We start from the raw sequence: 19590 nt of genomic DNA on the forward strand, positions 1-19590 counted from the left end.
GCTAAGGAATCGAGTTCCTTGATACTCAGATCAAACCAGAAAGAGCAATGTGCAGAACGTGGAGTATTTCAACCAAGGGTACAGGCTCGGTGTGCTGGCTCCCCCTGCTGGCTACTCAGCAAAGCAAACGAGCAGCCAACTAGGGAGTCAGCTCGGATCTTGGGTGGAAGGATGAGGTCAAGGGGGTGGACAGAAGAATAAGGAATAATGTGTGTATTTACGTTTGTGCAATAATATATGTATACATGTATATGTGTGTGTTTCCCCGGAAGAGAGTAAGGTAGACAGAGAACAGAAACCAAATGAACCGAACCTATATAAATGAGAAAATGTCAATGAAAATGGAGACAAATCTTTAATGAAGAGTCCTGGAGTGTCTACAGATCTCAAATAAAGCATATTTAGTTAGGTTGCTATTATTCCCTGCCTTGCACGCGGCTGACATGGCCGACCCGGGTTCAATTCCTCCGCCCCTCTCTCGGAGAGCCCAGTAAGCTACCGAGAGTATCTCGCCCACACGGCAAAGCCTGGCAAGCTACCCGTGACATATTCAATATGCCAAAAACAGTAACAACAAGTCTCACAATTTGTTGTGAGACGTTACTGGTGCCCGCGCGAGCAAATCGATGAACATCAGGAGGACAGTGCTACAGTGCTATTATTCCCAGGTTAGACATGAAGGACAAAATATTCACTTAGGTGAAAGTAAGCCATGCAGCTTACAAGAACTAGTTTCACCTAGGCAGAGTACCAGAGCAGGGCAATACAGAGGGACTATTCAATCTGAAAGACCAATGTGAACACGATATTTTTAAACGTTATTCTTTGAGGATGGATGCAATAAGTATAGCAGGTAGGGCACGTGCCTTGCTTACAGATGACCTGGGTTCCATGCTCAGCGCCACATGTGTTCCCCTGATCCCCACCAGGAGTGACCAGTGACTAAGGAGCCAGGAGTAAGCAATTGAGTACTTTTGGGTGTGGTCCCAACGCCCAAATTTATCCTGAGGGTTGGATGGGATATACCTGGCAACGCTCAGGAGTTGCTCTGGGAGATGCTCGGGGAACCATGCTCAGGGAATTGAGTCTGGTTGACCACAAGGGAAGTAAAGTCCCTTAACCCCTGGAATCTCTCAAAGCTGAATCATAATTCCATAAAGCATTAATTATACTGTCTAGCAAGCTCCCCGTGACGTATCTGATATGTCAAACACAGTAACAACAAAAGTCTCACAACGGAGACATTACTGGGCCCGCTCGAGAAAATTGATGAACAATGGGAGGACAGTGACAGTGACAACTGTAGCCTGATGGTACTCTCTCATTCTGCTTTTTACCCTAATGTCTCAACCACACATACACACACAACCCGTTGTTGCTACTGTTGGTTTAATGTCTGTGGAGTGCACACTTTGACACTTAGTGGGCTGGGGGTCACAGTTGCTGCAGAGCACAGGAGGGTCAGAAAAATAGCACTAAGGGTCACATTAAACAATGTGAGGTGGTACCAGGAATTAAATTCTAGGCCTCATGCATGGAAGGCAGGTGCTCTACCACCGAGTCACATTCCCAGGCCTTCGAAATGCAAAACACAAGTCTCTTATTTCTCTTAACTTGTCCCTTTGAAAACTAGGTGCTATCACCTTTACAACTTTAAGAACTCTACCTGGCAGGTAACATTAGAATATTAAAACATATTATTTACTTGTTCATCTAAACCTCATTCATTCTGAATATCCAAAGTGAACATTTTTATGTTACTTACAGATCAAAGGCATCTATTTTCTGTTTCAGTTGTTCTTCTCGTTCTCTCAGCAAATCCATATCTTTCAACAAAATCTGGCGTTCAGCAAAAATTTCTTTTGTTTCGATCTGTAGAGGGAAGCATTCATTTCTTATCAAGGAAGAAAATAAAAAGGATCTAAACACAGTGCTTCCTCAACTCATGAAAACAAATTACTGACATTTAGACTAACAATTTCATTTTAAGAGGTTCTAATTTGAAGTATGCATTTTACCTGTTTCAGTTAGACAAAAATGCACACTCTCCCCAATGACTATTAAACTATAATACCCTCTATTCCTAACATCCTTTGTCTAATCAGTCTACCTAACCATTTCTCAGACATTTAAAATCTGACACATTTTTTTGGTCACACTCCTGGCTCTGCACTCAGAAATTACTCCAGGCGGTGCTTGGGGGACCATATGGGACACTGGGAATCAAACCCAGGTTGGCCGCATGCAAGGCAAACACCCCACCCACTGTACTATTGCTCCAGCCCCCTGACTTTTTTGCTTTTTGGGTTACAGCCAGCAGTGCTCAGGGGTTAGTTCCTGGCTCCACACTCAGGAAATTATTCCTGGCAGTGCTCAGGGTCATATGGAATGCAGGGGATCAAATGGGATGCCAGGGTTCAAACCCCGATCAGCCGCATGCGAGTCAAACACCCTATCTGCTACCGCTCTAGCCTGAAATTTGGTAGTTCTTTAGCATGAAAAAAATAAAACTGTGATTTTAGCATTAAGACACCAGAAGAATCAAAGCCCCACGGTTGTGCTGTTGTCTGAAATTTTCAGTTCCTAAGTCATTCTGACTCAGTGTTAGCAAGCAAATAAATGGATCACACTTCCAGTTATGTATTCACTAGACAAGAGCTCACTGAGTACCTATTATATGCCAAGTAACTCGCTGGGGGCTAGAAGTACAAAGAGGAATGAAGTCCTTCCGGAAGTTCACAGTTTAAGGCTCAGAGATGCAGCTCAGTGGCACAGTGCATGCTTTGCACATATGAGGCCCTGGGGTCCATCCCTGGCATGCCTCACTCAGACATTCATCCATTTAACAAAGGAGAAAAAGGAGCTGGAGGGCATTTGCTTTGCATGTGGCTGACCCAGGTTCGATTCCTAGGATCCCATATGGTGCCACGAGCACTACCAGGAGAAATTCATGAGTGCAGAGCCAGAAGTAACCCCTGAGCATCACAGGATGTGACCCAAAAAGAAAACAAACAAACAAACAAACAAGGGAGAAACAACCACACCATAATCTGATGATTTCATAACCAAAGTACTAAAGGACTCAGTAGCAGGAGAGATACCAGATTAAGTCTTGAGGAGACACCAAGGTAAGATTCTGAAGGACAGGCTGGTTCTATCAGGCCAGGGGGGAGGGTATGGCAAGGATGGAATAAGCCCCTAGTGCTTTTCATGAGGACGGAATAATCTTGGGGTTCCCCCCCAAAAAAAGTCAGTTAACTCAGTGGGAACTTTGAATATGCTAACTGGCTGATGTGATCTAGTTAGTCATTTACCTTGAAGATGAAGTTGTTCCTGCAATACAATCAAGCACCTTTCAGACTACTGTAGCAACATTTTGACGGCTGAACAAGCCCTATTCCTAGAAATGCCCTACAAAATCACGCACGAGGGGTGGACCGTGGGGACTGTCCCCTAACTTGAGTTCACTGGGAGGTCTAGATGTGCACCGGAAACAGACCCCGATCCAATCTGGTCTGAGAAAGGAAATGTTTTTTCTAAGGTGAATGCTGAATCCTTCCAATAAGTGGCACCCACCTGTCATTCCTCTTCACTCCACCTCTAGTCCCTTCACTTTCCCAGGGGGCAGAACCCAATGGTGCTATGGAGGGTGCTAGAAGCCCTGGACTCTCTCTCTCCTCTAGGGACCTTGCTCTGGGCTCTGGCACTGTGGGGCTGCCTGCAGGGTTTCCTGTCATCACCTGAATCTCCGGCCCAACAAGCCTCTGGCACTGCCTCATTCTTTCATCAGTACCTCCAGGCCAACTCCTGGTGCCTTTCAAGTTTCACAGATACCCAGCCCGCCTTTGGTCTTTGTCCCTGAGATTGGAACTACCCAATCTACCCTCTGGTTCTCTTACCACCGGGAGAACCGCAGTACCTCCAGTACTGGTAACTTCGGTGCCTTTCTTTTTTTTTTCTTTTTGGGTCATGCCCAGCAATGCTCAGGGGTTATTCCTGGCTTTGCACTCAGAAATTACTCCTGTCAGTGCTTGGGGGGCTTCTGGGATACCGGGAATCGAACTCAGGTCAGCCACGTGCAAGGCAAACGCCCTACCTGCTGTGCTATCACTCCGGCCCCTTTGGAGCCTTTCTAAATAGGACAAATCAGCTCTTAAAAAGTACCACTCCCTGAGAAAGGGACACTCCTTCACTGTTGGTGGGAATGCCGACTGGTTCAGCCCTTTTGGAAAATAGTTTGGACCATTCTCAAGAAATTAGAACTTGAGCTCCCATTTGACCCAGCAATACCACTCCTGGGAATATATCCCAGAGAGGCAAAGATGTATGGTCGAAGTGACATCTGCACTTGTTTGTTCATTGCAGCACTCTTTACAATAACCAGAATCTGGAAAAAACCTGAGTGCCCGAGAACCGATGACTGGTTAAAGAAACTTTGGTACATTTCCACGATGGAGTACTATGTAGTGGTTAGAAAAGATGAAGTCATGAAATTTACATACAAGTGGTACCACATGGAAAGTATCATGCTAAGCAAAATGAGTCAGAAAGAGAGGAATAGACATAAAAAGATTGCATTTATCTGGGGGACATATAGTAACAAAATAGGAGATTAATACCCAAGAATAGCCGAGATCAGTACCAGGAGGATAACTCCATGGCTTAGAGGCCAGCCGGGCCATCTAGGGGAAAGGGCAGCTCAGATAGAGAAGGGAGCACCAAATAAAGGGTGTTTGGAGGATCCTCCCAGGAGGGGAGATACATGTTGAAAGTAGACTATGGACTGAACATGATTGCCACTCAATGTCTCTTTTGCAGACTACAACACCCAAAAGGAGAGAGAGAACAAAAGGGAATGCCCTGCCACAGAGGCAGGGTGGGATGGGGGGATGGGTGTGGGAGGGATACTGGGATCCGTGGTGGTGGAAAATGGGCGCTGGTGGAGGGATGGGTACTTGATCATTGTATAATCGAAACCCAAATGCAAAAATTTGTAAATCTACAAGTGTACCTCATGGTGTTCCACTAATAAAAATAAAAAAATAAAAAATTTTAAAAAAGTACCACTCCCCAAGTACCGATTTTTCCTCTCGCTGGCCGCCCCCAAGAGCTAGAACAGAACCATCACTTGTAACAGGCCACCAGAACAGTCACACTTGGGAGGTTACGGTGCTGCTCATCTCAGTGTGCTCAGGACGCACCCTGCTGCAGAGAGCTCCTTCCGGTCACTCCAGCAGCCGCTTCCCGATCCAGGCCTCGTGGTGACCTGGCCTGAGGGGATGGAGCTTCAGAGAGTGAGGCTTTATCTTGTTAACAAAGCTCACCTTTTCCAACACAGGTCTACACAGAGCTGTTCTATTTGGTTTTCATTTCGTTTCATCTCTAAAGATTCTAACTTGGGGCGTGCAGTGAAAGTTTCTGCAACCTGCTCAAACTCATTGGGGTCACAGTCCCAGCAGAGGGGTTCCCAGCTGTGCTTCCTTTTCTCTTCTGCATCTCCTTTCCAATGTCCATCCTTCCGCTTATGCGCGACCCTAGTCCCTACTGCTCCATTAGGGCCTTGTTCCCAAACACTCCCCCCACCCAGTTGTCCTGTCTAGCTCCTGCTTCTTTGGCCAATCAGAGAAGAGCAACAGGAAACAGCCTGCTAGTACATGATATAAAACATTACCTCCTTGTGCTTTTGGATTCTCTCAATGCTCTGTCTTTCCTGAGACAGCAGTGCCTCGGATTTTACTTGGCAAGCGATTTCAAACTCTTTTCGGAACTCGGCTAATTCCTTCTCGGACTTTCGTCTCTCTTCCATTTTTATTTTTGCTATTTCAGTTTCTTTTAGATATTTCAACTGCCAATGGATCGCAAATAAACATTAATATCAACAAGTATAATAAAGTAGTAACTTATCCTCCCTCCCCATCGTCAGGTGTAATATTAATGCTGTCTAAATATATTTACTTTAATTCACCTTTGGTTTCACTTTATTCATTCTCTGAAAGATTAATTCAGAAGGCATAAAGAAATTATATTCCCAAAAGTTTGAAAGAGAAATATGCACAATAGTAGTTTTGTATTCAATAATAAAGATTCTATATATTTCCTCATATGTGTAACATCAAAAGGTTAAAAGACAAGCAAAAATGTAATTCTTGGGGCTGATGCAATAGCACAGCGGGTAGGGCGTTTGCCTTGCACGCGGCTGACCCGGGTTCAACTCCCAGCATCCCACATGGTCCCCTGAGCACCGCCAGGGGTAATTCCTGAGCGCAGAGTCAGGAGTAGCCCCTGTGCATCACAGGGTGTGACCCAAAAAGCAAAAAAAAATGTAATTCTTGTTAACAAGATAAAGCTCACCTTTTCACACATTTCTGCACGGAGCTGTTCTTCTATTTCTCGTTTGTATTCATTTAGTTTCATCTCTAGAGGTTTTAATTTAGGCCTCGGAATGTAAGCTTCTGCAAACTGATCATCAATGAGTTGAAGTTTTTCAGCTATTAACACAACACGGGAAGGTAAGATAAGAAAAATGCAGTCAGATAAGCAAGAGACAGTGGCTTTGTTCAAACGCAAAGTGGATACTTAGAAATGAAAGGACCCTCTGCAATTCACTGCAAATCAAGATATATTATTAGATGGACAAGTGATCAAGCAAATACAATGTAGCTTATGGGTGAAATCTAGATAAACACATGATTACTGCAAACCGACTTCAACTTTTTTGTATGTTTGTAGGTTTCATCATAAAAAGTTGGGGGAGAACTTGCCATCTCACCCCTGGGTCAGGCCCTATAAAATACTCGGGTGCACTTGGTACTGGAAGGCATCAGAAGGCCCCAAGAGGCCCTGAATAAGCCTGGGAAGGCCCCAACCTTAGTCCTGTGAATTCAAAGTATCTAGGAAGTAGCTGAGAAGCTGCACTTGGAACTTGCCATACCCCTCCCCCCACCCCAGGTCAACACACAGCTGCTCACTTGGCCATAGACTTTTTCACCTCTTCATATCTCATGGCTATCCCAACTCTAGTCACCTATCCACACAAATAACGGCTCCAGACTGCACCAGTCTCAATAGGAAAGCAATGCAGAACCCCACCATGCTTACTGAATGAAGGTGACATCCCCGAAAACCCAATCAGTATTAAACAGCTATATAACCCCTCTGGATAAGGATTTTACAGGGGAAATGTTAAGGATGTTTAAGGACCTCAAAGAAACAATGAAACGGACATCCAGTAAAACACGGGTGGATATGAGGGCAGAAATGAGAAAACTACAAACAGAAATGACAAAAGTAAGAAACCTGTAAAACTCATTGGAAGGCCTCAGCAGCAGAGTAGCCAACAGCTAGGTCAAAATCAGAGAAGTCTAAGATAAGATGCAGAAAAGCTCTGGACAACAGCAAAGGAAGCTGAGGGGGGAAGACTCAAAATAAATGAACAGGGGCTGGAGCAATAGCACAGCGGGCAGGGCGTTTGCCTTGCACGCGGCCGACCTGGGTTCGATTCCCAGCATCCCATATGGTCCCCTGAGCACCACCAGGGGTAATTCCTGAGCACAGAGCCAGGAGTAACCCCTGTGCATTGCTGGGTGTGACCCAAAAAGCAAAAAAAAAATGAACAGCAGAAAAGAGAACTGTGGAATGATTTCAAGAGAAATTAAGCTGAATGAAGACTCCCTGGGGTCCCAGAGGGGCAGAAAGGCAACGCTGATGAAGAAGTAACAGTTAAAGACATCACTGCTAAGAAGTTCCCAGAGATGAAAAGTGCACACACCCTGATCCAAGAGGCCCCTAAAGGTGTCAGTTAAAAGAAGCCCAGTAAAAGGGCACATCCTAATGAGAGCAACAAAATCCATAGAGACTGAATACTGAAAGTAGCAAGATCAAGGAAGGAAATTATATACAAAAAATGATATCCTTAACATTTACAGCAGCCCTATCAAATGAGACCTTCCAAAGTGGGAGGATATAATAAAAAATAAAAACCTCAATGAAATGAATGCCTCACTAGGAATACTTTACCTAGCTACATTCTCATCCAGACCTGAATGAACAATATACAACTTCATGGATAAACAACAGCTTAGAAACTTTTTAGACTTGAAACCGACTTTTCAAGAATTGAATGGGTTACTTTAAGGTAAGACAAACCTCAAAAACTGCTACCGAAAGATGGTACAAAACTCCATGACATAATCTCTCTCAGTGTCACTCAATGTCAATGATCTAAATGCACCATTTAAGAGACATAGAGGGGCAAGATGGATTAGAAAATTGAATCCAACATTCTGCTGCCTGCAAGAAACACATTTGCTGATGCTGGGGAGAATGCGGTTGGGATAGAGAAGGGACCTCCCTGACAAAGATAGTTGGGAGTGATCAATCTGAATAAGAACTGTGTGCTGAAAACAGGAACAAACATGAATACCTCTCAGTACCTGTATTGCAAACCATAATGCTCCAAAAGTGAGGGGGGGGAGAGAGAGAGAGAGAGAAGAAAAGTGTATGCCATAGAGTTAAAGTCAGGCTGGGAGGAGGGTAGCAGGAGAAAACCTGGGGACATTGGTGATGGAAAATGAATACTGGTGGAGGTATGGGCATTGAACAATGTATGACTGAAACCTGACCATGATCAGCTTTGTAACTCTGTATCTCACAGTGGTTCAAAAATTAAAATTAAAGAAGAAACACTTTTGCACATCTCTTTTTTTGGCTTTTTGGGTCACACCTGGTGATGCACAGGGGTTACTCCTCATTCTGCACTCAGGAATCACCCCTGACGGTGCTCAGGGGACCATATGGGATGCTGGGAATCAAACCCGGTCGGCTGCATGCAAGGCAAACACCCTACTTGCTGTGCTATTGCTCCAGCCCCCCCCCCAAAAGAAACCCTTTTGAATAGTCAGAGAAAACACAGACTCAAGATCAAAAGTTGGAAGACGATCTTTCAAGCAAACAACTCCTTCAAAAAATGGCTGGAGTAGCCATACTAATATCAGACAACAAATACTTATGGCTCAAAAAGGTTATAAAAGAGAGAAAGAGTCATTTCTTAACGATCAAGGGACATGCACATCAGGAAGAAATCATACTCCTAAACATATATCATCTATGCACCTAAACAACTGCTAACAGATTTCAAGGAGGACATTGATAGCAACTGGGGACATCAGTGGAGAGAAGTGAGCACTGGTGAAGGAATCTCCATGGCAGGCACTTGCCTTCTTTCTGTCTTTCTCCAACATTTTTGGACAGAAACTCAATCCTGAAGAACTTTGCAACTTTGTATCTCATGGAGTATTTCAAAGTTTCTTTATACTCAGTAAATACAATGTTGGGGGAAAGCCAGCAAGGAGGGCAGCTGGAATCAAGGACCACCAACCAGCCCATCTTGCCAGGCTCTGAGGGTCCAGGCAGAGAGCTCTTCTACTGCTCTAAGCCAAGCCGATGGAAAAGTTCAATGGCTGACCTTAAAAAGAAATAAAGCGTATGTGTTTCAATCCCTTCCCTTTGGAGAGAAAAAAAGTTCTGGGACAGTGTAAATGACCTCCTGAGTCATAGAAGGGCAAAGCTGGAAGTAAAGCCAGGGGCTTTTGTCTCTAATTTCAGTGCTCTTCCGAAGTAACTTGTTGCCCACAAACTTGTCATGGATGTGAACCAACCATACCACAGCGCACACCTGCACCAGACATGCATTCCTGTCCACTTCCCTGTGCTTTCCAAATGCTCTCTAACTGTCCGACACAAGGTTCTCCAAACACATATGGCCAGTCACGTGACTGGTATAAACTGAGATGTGCTCTAAGGATAAAAGACACAGCAGGGGTGGAGGGATGGGTACTTGATGATTGTATAACTGAAACCCAAGCACAAAAATTTGTAAGTCTATTAACTGTACCTCATGGTGTTTCACTAATAAAAAAATTAATTAATAAATTTTAAAAAATTTTTAAAAGACACAGCAGCGCTGGACAAATAGTACAGAGGGCAGGGTGCTCGCCTTGCACACGGCCAACCTAGGTTTGCTTCCCAGCACTCCCCATGGTCCCCAAGTCTCACTAGAAGTGGTCCCTGAGCATAGAGCCAGAAGGAAGCCCTAAGTAGAGCAGAGGTGGCCCCCCCACAAAAAATAAAATAAAAAGACACACCAGAGTTAAAAGACTGAGCAAAAAATAAATGTTATTTTCATTACATGCTGGAATTCTTTTGCACATATTACGTTAAAGAAAATATATTAACACACTACAACTGATTTTTTCCACTGTGGCAAAGAGAATGTTTAAAATTTCAGATGTCTTTTGCAAACCACAACACCCAATAAGACAGAGAGAACAAAAGGGAATGCCCTGCCACAGAGGTAGGGTGGGATGGGGGGGGGGTTGGGGGGTGGGAGGGATACTGGGATCCATGGTGGTGGGAAATGGGCACTGGTGGAGGGATGGGTATTTGATCATTGTATAATTGAAACCCAAGCACAAAAATTTGGAAGTCTACAACTGTACCTCATGGTGTCTCACTAATAAAAATTTAAAAAAATAAAATAAAATTACAGATGTAGTTCCTATTATTGAACAATACCACCTGAGAAAAAGTACATACTATGTTCCTAGAGGAATGAAAACTTACATCTAAATCAAACATAGTAGATGCTTTGAAAGGAATCTTAGCTAAAGGCACTGCTGTTCTTTGAAAGGAAAAGCCAAGAAATCAATGACTGTCCTCCCTTCTAGTTAGCCATATCCCTCTCCCCTGAGAGCCAACAAGAGGGCAGGATGGTATTGGGGGAAAGCTGTGTGGTAGAGCACGCTCTGGCTTGTAAACCAGAAAACCCAAACTCTACTAGCAGTTCTGACCATGACTGGGGGTTTCCAAATCAGTCTTCTCTGGCAACCTCAGGTCTCTGAACTCTCAAACAAAGTGATGGCCCACTGACTTCACCAGGTTTCTGCAACACAGTCTATGATGTCACTCAGTGATTGATTGTTAAGTAATGTTACAAGGATCATAGGGAAGAACCTCCCAGTTAAAAGAGGCTCAGAGGGGCTGGAGTGATAGCACAGTGGGTAGGGCTTTTGCCTTGCACGTGACTGACCTGGGTTCGATCCCCAGCATCCATCCCCCAAGCACCACCAGGAGTAATTCCTGAGTGCAGAGTAACCTCTGAGCATCGCTGGGTGTGACCCAAAATGCAAAAAAAAGATAATAAAGTAAAAGAGGCTCAAGCAGACACACAAGGAAGCCATCCATTGGATCTGAGCATCTAGAGAGTGAGTCTGGCTCCTGTGCTATTCTAGCAATAGGATTCAGGGGGAAACTCAGTCTCCCTTGCAGTCTGCACCATCAAGGAACAAATACCTAACACAGCAAATCCGTGGTTCCAACAGAAAATCAAATACAAATAAGAGAAGGCTGTAATTACCGAGAGAATCTCTCTTAGGGAGTGGACTTGTTTGAGTTCCCACATCGCAGATGACTTTGGGCTGGTGATATTCTGCCAATTCTTTTAAAAATTCCATCAGAAAACCTAAAAAAGATGAAATGGATATCATTTTATTTCACAATTTTCTTTTATTCAACCATGGCACGGTCATTTGGTCAATCTTGGACATATAGTATTTTGCTTTTCTACAGTATACAGCTTAAGAATAATTTACAAATAATTAAGAATAGTGTCTGAGGAAAGTCCTTTCCAGGTATGACACAAAACCTGGAAGAGAGTAGAGTACTTATCAATCAGTATAAAAAATTGAAAATAATTATGGCATGAAATAAAATAAAAGGACAAATGGCACAAAGAGAAATACCCACAACACGGAGAGGGAGTGCTAGCTTTCAGACCGCAAAGCTCTTGCACACGAGTATGAAAACACAAAATGGGACAAGACACAGACATGAAGTTTATAGTGACAAGTGAACAAGTGACGAATAAGCACAAACAACATTCTGAAATGTTAAGCACAAGCAAAACCTTAAGTCCAAACATTCCAACAGAAGGGTCCTATTTTCCCAGTAGGTCTGCTAAGATTTAAGCTCTGCTGGGGATGGAGAGATAGCTGAGGAACTATCTGTATACACTCCAACCCCATTTTGCTACCTGGCACAGCTGACAGTCCCTTGAGTACTGCCAGGAGTGATCCCTGTGCACTGGTAGATGTGGTCTAAACCCCTCATTCCAAACAAATTTTACTAATACTTTTTAAGTGTTGGCAAGTGAGTGGGAGAAATGTATTCATTCACTTCAGAGGAAAGTTTTCCAGTATTTATGTATATTCAAGGGAAATGTCCTTAAACCTGGTAACCCACTTCCTGGAGCATATATAACTACATTGTCATAGAGGCACAAAGTATCTTCAATGCACATTGCTTCTAATGGCCCAATCTAAATTCCTCAATGAAAGCTCCAGCATAGGGGATTAAATACATTCTTTTAAAATAATCAGTTTTGAATATAATGTACAATGCAAATGCAATATTATACACTGCTATGTATAACATTATGTAACTGAAACTTAAACATGAAAATTAAACTTAATACTGAAGTAACATTTACTTATTTTGGTTTGAGGGTCATACCAGATGGTGCTCAGGAGTTATTTCTGGCTCAGGTGTGACACCAGAGGTGCTTGGCAGACTTTATGTGGTGCCAGAGATTCAAACTTAGATCAGCAGGATTCAAGAAAACACCTAACTGCTGTACTGTTTCTCTCCAACATTTGAATACTTTCATAAAAAGTATCTTTCAATCAATTTGTCCATTTGTAGAGTTTTTTAGGGTTTTTTTTTTGCTTTTTGGGTCATACCCAGCAATGCACAGGGGTTACTCCTGGCTCTGCACTCAGGAATTACCCCTGCGGTGCTCAGGGGACCATATGGAAAGCTGGGAATTGAACCGGGGTTGACCGCGTGCAAGGCAAATGCCCTACCCATTGTGCTATTGCTCCAGCCCCTGTCCACATATTTTAAATATAGAAACTTGGGGCCAAGAATAACATAAGTCAGCAGTAGAGTGCATGCTAGACATGAGGACACTAGGAAATGGAGACACATTCCCTGCTCGTGGATCAGGAGGATTAACATTTTAAAAAAATGCAATACTCCCCAAAGCATTATACAGATTTAGTGCAGTCCCTATAAGGATACCCATGACATTTTTCAAAGAAATAAATAAAACACTTGTAAAAATCATATGGAAAAATAACCCCCAATGAAAAGCTAAAGCAATTCTTGGGTAAAAGAAGATGGAAAGCATCAACTTCCCCAATATCAAACTGTACTACAAAGCAGTAGTAATTAAAACAGAATGATATTAGAATAAAGACAGACCCACAGACCAATGAATATCCTGACATAGACCCTCAAATATATGACCTCTTAATCTTTGATAAAGGCGCAAAAATGTGAACTGGAACAAGAACAGCCTCATTAACAAGTGGTGCTAGGAAAACTGGATGGCTACACACACACACGCACACACACACACACACACACACACACACACACACTAAACTCAGACCTCTCTATAGTGCCAGGCACAAAAGTCAGATCAAAACAGATTGAAGACCTCATTATCAGACCTGTATCTATAAAGTACATGGAGGAAAACATAACTAAATCCCTCCATTACATTAAAGCTAAAGACATCTTTAAAGATGAAACCCCACTGACCAAGCAAGTGGAAGCAAAGAAAAACAAATAGGACTACATTAAACTAAGAAGCTTCTGCACCTCTAAAGAAATGGTGACCAAGATACAGAGACATCCCACAGGATAGGAAAAATTATTTACTCAATACCCATCAGATAAGGTGTTAATATCCTAGATATACAAGACACTGGTAGAACTGTAAAAAAAAAAAAACCCAACCTCATCAAAACATGGGGAGAAGAAATGAACAGATACTTCCTTAAACGAAAAATCCAAATGGCCAAAATGTAGATGTAGAAAAAATGTTCTACATCACTAATCATCAGGGAGATGCAAATCAAAACAACAATGAGTTATCATCTCACACCAAAGAGACTGGCACACGTCAAAAAGAACAAGAACAACCAGTCCCAGTGTGGATGCAGGGAGAAAGGGACGCTTATTCATTGTTGGTGGGAATGCCGACTGGTCCAGCCTTTCTGGAAAGCAATATGGACATTCCTCCAAAAACTAGAAATTGAGCTCCCATGTAATGCAACAATACCACTCTGGGAATATAGCCTAGGGGCGCAAAAACACACAGCAGAAGTGCCATCTGCACTTCTATGTTATTGCAGCACTATTCACCATAACCAGAATCTGGAAACAACCCAAGTGCCTGAGAACAGAGGACTAGATAAAGAAACAATGGTAGATATACACAATGGAATACTATGCAGCTGTTAGGAAAAAAATTAAGTCGTGAAATTTGCTTATAACTGGATGGACATGGAGGGTATCATCCTGAGTGAAATGAGTCAGAAAGAGAGGGACATGCATAGAATGACTGCACTCATTTGTGGGACATGAAATAAAAACATAGTATGAGACTAATACCCAAGGACAGTAGACACATGGGCTAGGAGGACTGGATCATGGTTGGAAACCTGTCTGAGGTGCTGGGGGAGAAGATGGTTGGGATATACAAGGAAATGCTACAGCAATGATAGTTGGAAATGATCACTCTGGATAAGAACTGTGTGCTAAAATTGTGTGGTGAAAACAAACATGATAACCTCCAAGTATCTATATGCCCAAAAAGAAAGAGAGAGAAGTTCTTACCATAGAGGCAGATTAGGAGTGGCGGATTGCAGGAGGGAAACTGGAGTCATTGGTGGTTAAGAAATACACACAGGTGGAGGGATGGGTGTTGTAACATTGTATGACTGAAACTCAAGCACGGACAGCTTTGTAGCTGTGCATGTCATGGTGACTTGATTTAAAAGAAAAAAAGAAAAGAAACTTGGGGCCCGGAATGACCTAAGTCAGCAGTAGAGCACATGCCTCGCATGCATGAGGGCCTGCATTTGACCTCCAACACTAAAAGAAGCACATGTAAGGGAAGTGATCCACATCAGTTATAACAAAAGATAAAATGTTTTGTTTTTATAAAAAGTATGGTGCTGTCAGGAGGATTACTCCATGGCTTTGAGGACTGCCGCACATGCTAGGGGAGAAGGCAGCTCAGATAGAGAAGGGAGCACCAAATAAAGGGTGTTGGGAGGTTCCTCTCAGGATGGGAAATGCATGATGAGAGTAGGCTATAGACCGAACAAGACTGCCACTCAGTGTCTCTTTTGCAAACCACAGCACTCAAGAGGAGAGAGAGAGCAAAAGGGAATGCCCTGCCACAGAGGTAGGGTGGGATGGGGAGATGGGGGGTGGGAGGGATACTGGGACTGGTGGTGGTGGAGAATGGGCACTGGTGGAGGGATGGGTATTTGATCATTACATAACTGAAACCCAAGCACAAAAATTTCGAAGTCTACAACTGTACCTGATGGTGTTTCACTAATAAAAATTTAAGAAAAAAATAAAAGTAGGATACTGTTAGGAAAATCAGATAGTCAAATTACATTCCCCAGTTTTCCTTCTTAGATTAATTTAATGCTTTTATAGGAAAAAGTATATGACAAGTATGTAGCTATTCTCTACAAAGATGAAGGAAGGCTCCTACCTTTTTGGTTTTCTTTATCAAATCTTGAAATCTGTTGAAAGAAAACACATTGCATTTATTCAAGTATTCAGCCATCACTAAGAAACCAAATCAGATTATTAAAAGGAAAAACAATCCTACCAGTGTTTTGTAAATACTGGACTGAGGACTGATCTGAATGAGGTGCAGCAGATCTTCCATAGTGAACATCTGTAGAAAAAAATATGAGACAGCTTTACTTCGGTGTTTCAATGATAAATTGCGATGTTTCTTGAATAACCCAGATTAAGAATCCTGCTTCAGGTTCACAATGCAGAATTCCATGTTGTGTGGGTGAATTGTGGGGGGGGGGGTACTGAACATAAATCCCAGGGCCTCACATATACAAGACAAACACTCTCTCCCCATAATAGAAAACTCAAACAGAAAAGGAAAGAATCTTACTTTTTCCCTCGATAAACCACTCTCTGGGTAGAAAACTGAAAGGGAGTACTCATAACCACATCGTTGTAAATGATCTGCCACCAGGATGTTAGAGGCCTCCACGGAAAGAGTGCTCCCCTCCACATGGATGGACTGAGGACGGACTTCGCCACATAGTACAGGTTGCATCAACTCTTGGATCATCTGCTTTCGAAGTTGGGTCTAGCATGCAAACAAAGACAGGGGAAAGGGGGGGAGAGAAATGTCTCAGGATGACTTCACTGGAGATGTAGATCTTTGTCCCCTAGATTAGATTCCTTTTATTTCCAGAAGGACTTTAGAACTTACAGCTTCTGGATCAAAAGTTAGAAGCCCTCACTCACACCCTGCATACCGTATCAGACTAAAATTCAAAGTTTCTTGAGGTTTTCAACACGCTGAAAATGCTCATTGACGTTAAGTCAAAAAGAACACACACTATAAAAAATAATATGAGACTAACACCCAAGGTCAGGAAAAACAGAGGCCAGGAGGACTGGTCAATGGTTGGAAGCTTGCCCTAAGTCTGTAAGAGGCAAAGAGCAGTTAGAATAGAGAAGGGAACAGTATGACAATAATAGATGGAAATGATCACTCTAGACAAGAACTGGATGTTTAAAGTAAGGTCAAGGAATATACATGCTAACCTCTCAGTAACTGTATTGCAAACTACAATGCCCAAAAGGGGGGAGGGAGAAAGAGGGAGAGAGGAAGGGAGGAAGAGAGGGAAAGAGAGAAAGAGAAGAAGGGAGGGAGGGTGGGATGGAGAGGGAGAGAGAGACAGACACAGAGAGAAGGCAAGTGTTTGCCACAGAGGCAGGTGGGAGTGGGGGTGGGGTTTGGAAGAAAAACTGGGAACTTTGGTGGTGGGAATTAATGTACACTGTTGAAGGGATGGGTATTGGAACACTACATAACTGAAACACAATTATAAACAATCTTACACTCTGCATCTCACTGTGATTCAATAAAAAAAAATTAAAAAGAGGGGCTGGAGAGATAGCACAGTGGGTAGGGCATTTGCCTTACACGCAGCCGACCCGGGTTCGATTCCCAGCATCCCATATGGTCCCCTGAGCACCGCCAGGAGTAACTCCTGAGTGCAGAGTCAGGAGTAACCCCTGTGCATAGCCAGGTGTGACCCAAAAAGAAAAAAAAATTAAAAAGAACACTCAAACTATCATGCAGATTAGTATATTGGAGATGGCATTTCCCCCCTGTAGTTCTTGGATGCCTGAAGTATTAAGAAACTAAAACAATTGGGGTGGGAAATAAGCTCACTTTTTTTTGATATCCATTTTTTGTTTCTGTGCCGTAGCCAGAGGTGCTCAGCACATACTCCTGGCCCTGCACTCAGGGAGCACTCCTGGCAGTGCTGGGGAACCATAGGGGGTACTAGGTATTAAACCCAGAACCCAGGTCTGCTGCATGCATAGCAAGTGCCTTACCCACTGTACTACACCTCTGACCCCTAAGTTCACATTTGAAATGTACCATATACATTCTGAATTTGTGTTTGTTTTGCAAAAAACTCCATTTAATATAATGGGAGTGTTGTTTTCATTTAAATTACAAACAACGTTCAGAAATGGTATAGTGGGTTCGAACACCAGCATCCCATATAGTCCCTAGCATCGAGGGCAGTGACACCTGAGTGTAGAGTCAGGAGGGAGTCCCTAGCACAGTGGGGTGTGGCCCCAAAACAGCAGCAATAGCAACAATGTTTCACTGGCAGCAATAGCAACAATGTTCCACTGGATTTCTTTACAAGTCCAATGCAAAATTATTCTAAGAGTTTCTAAAGAACAGATTACTTAAAATCACTAACAGATTTGCAGAAATTGTTATACAGCATATCAGTAGAATAAATAATCAAAACTATTATTATCCAAAGTGGATGAGAATGCTAACCCTTAGGATGGAAAGCTGGGGGTATTAGTCATGGTTTCATCTGGGGTGGGGGGGCTTTCTGGTCACTTAAAGGAGGTAGATGTTCAGGGGGACATTGAACAGGCTTTTGTTTTCCTGAGAAGGAGATGGTAAGCCAAGGAGGTAAGCCAGAAAAGTTTGGGAACATATGATTTAAATTAATTAATCTGTTAATATTACTATTAACATTACTATTACTATTAGTTAATATTGCACTTAGGAATAAGTCATATGTTTAAAAGGAAAAGCATGTAAAGATGGGGAAAAGGTAAGGGTTAGAAGAACACTTGTATTGATGTGAATGATAATAATTTAATATGGTTCCTCCATATTTTAGTGATATTAGCAGTGTAGAAAACATAATGATTAGGAAAAATAAGAAAATTCAGAACCTATGAAAGCATAACCAATGCTTCTGAGCATAAAAGAAATTGTTAACTATCAGGTAAGCTCTAATCCTAATTATATCCATGTGATAACATAGGTAAAATAAGTACTATTATTCTACTTAAAGGAAGATTAATTTCATTTGGATTGTGAACACAATAAAACATTACTAGGTTATATTAAGTTTTAAAACACTTGTTAGTCTTCAAAACACCAAGCATTCATATATTTAGAAACATTGGCATAGCAATTTTTTGTTGCATTTATGTTTGGTAAACATGTTTTTCCTTAACTACAATTTTAAATCAAAAGCAGACTTTTGAAATATAATGAAAACACATCTGAGATCATTCCTTGCTGTTAATGCTCAAAAGTAAATATTCACACCTGTCAGTATACTTTGAAAAAATGTATTCCTCAAATATTCTAGTATAAAGGCAATGTCCTTAACTATCATGCATATTATACTTGCAATCTTACTATGTATACATATTATATATACTTTAACACTTCTTATTATAGGTATACTATTATAGCTAATATTATTATAGTTAATATTGTTCATATTGTTCAGATTAACTATAATATATAGTTAATACTTATTATAGTTAATATTCTTATACTTAAATAAAAGTATCTTGATATTCATAAGGCGCCAAGCACGAGCATCACAAAACCACTTATTAACTCAGAAACGCCTAAACCAGATCTATAAATTCAGCCTCACCACCCTAAAAGACTTCATTTGATCAAGTCACCCACTGCTATCCTAACGCCAGTTCAATCTCTACGTTCCACGAACTTGACAGTTGAGCGAGCGGGAAGAAAACGTTACCCAGGCACCCGAAACGATCTTTCCCCCAAACCCTGCACACCACAAACGGTTTTTGAAATCAAGATCTGCGCCGCGCTCCCCCCACCCCTCAAGCGCCCCAGGAATCCCACCCCCCACACCACCCACCCCCGGCCGAGAATCTCCGCAATGGCCCCGCCCCCTACCTAGTCCCAGTGCCCTGGTGAATTTCAGGTAAATTTCCCAAGCGGCTACAAAGTTCCACCCGGGACCCGCCTGGGGCTGGTACCTTGAGTGTATCCAGCACGCCTCGTTCCTTAAACCTCCGGTAGAGCTTTTTGCGCAGCTCATCTTGACTCACTAGTGATGGCGAGGGGCGCGCGGTGGGCTGGAAAGGGAAAGTGAT

The 19590-nt window shown here is 42.5% G+C and overlaps 1 protein-coding gene across 1 annotated transcript in view; it reads right to left on the bottom strand.

Moving 5' to 3' along the window:
- OFD1 (OFD1 centriole and centriolar satellite protein) overlaps positions 1–19590 on the bottom strand; it is a 45606-nt gene that overhangs the window by 25547 nt on the left and 469 nt on the right. Inside the window, exons 2-9 of the mRNA XM_056131261.1 lie at positions 19474–19572; positions 16058–16258; positions 15755–15823; positions 15635–15665; positions 11414–11518; positions 6352–6488; positions 5672–5845; positions 1766–1872 (exon numbers count right to left, since the gene is read on the bottom strand). Of these exons, the coding sequence (XP_055987236.1) occupies positions 1766–1872; positions 5672–5845; positions 6352–6488; positions 11414–11518; positions 15635–15665; positions 15755–15823; positions 16058–16258; positions 19474–19572 (923 nt within the window). The remainder of the gene's footprint in view (positions 1–1765; positions 1873–5671; positions 5846–6351; positions 6489–11413; positions 11519–15634; positions 15666–15754; positions 15824–16057; positions 16259–19473; positions 19573–19590) is intronic.

The sequence above is a fragment of the Sorex fumeus genome, unplaced genomic scaffold, assembly GCF_029834395.1.
Source record: "Sorex fumeus unplaced genomic scaffold, SorFum_2.1 ptg000086l, whole genome shotgun sequence".
In the NCBI taxonomy this organism is placed as follows: Eukaryota; Metazoa; Chordata; class Mammalia; order Eulipotyphla; family Soricidae; genus Sorex; species Sorex fumeus.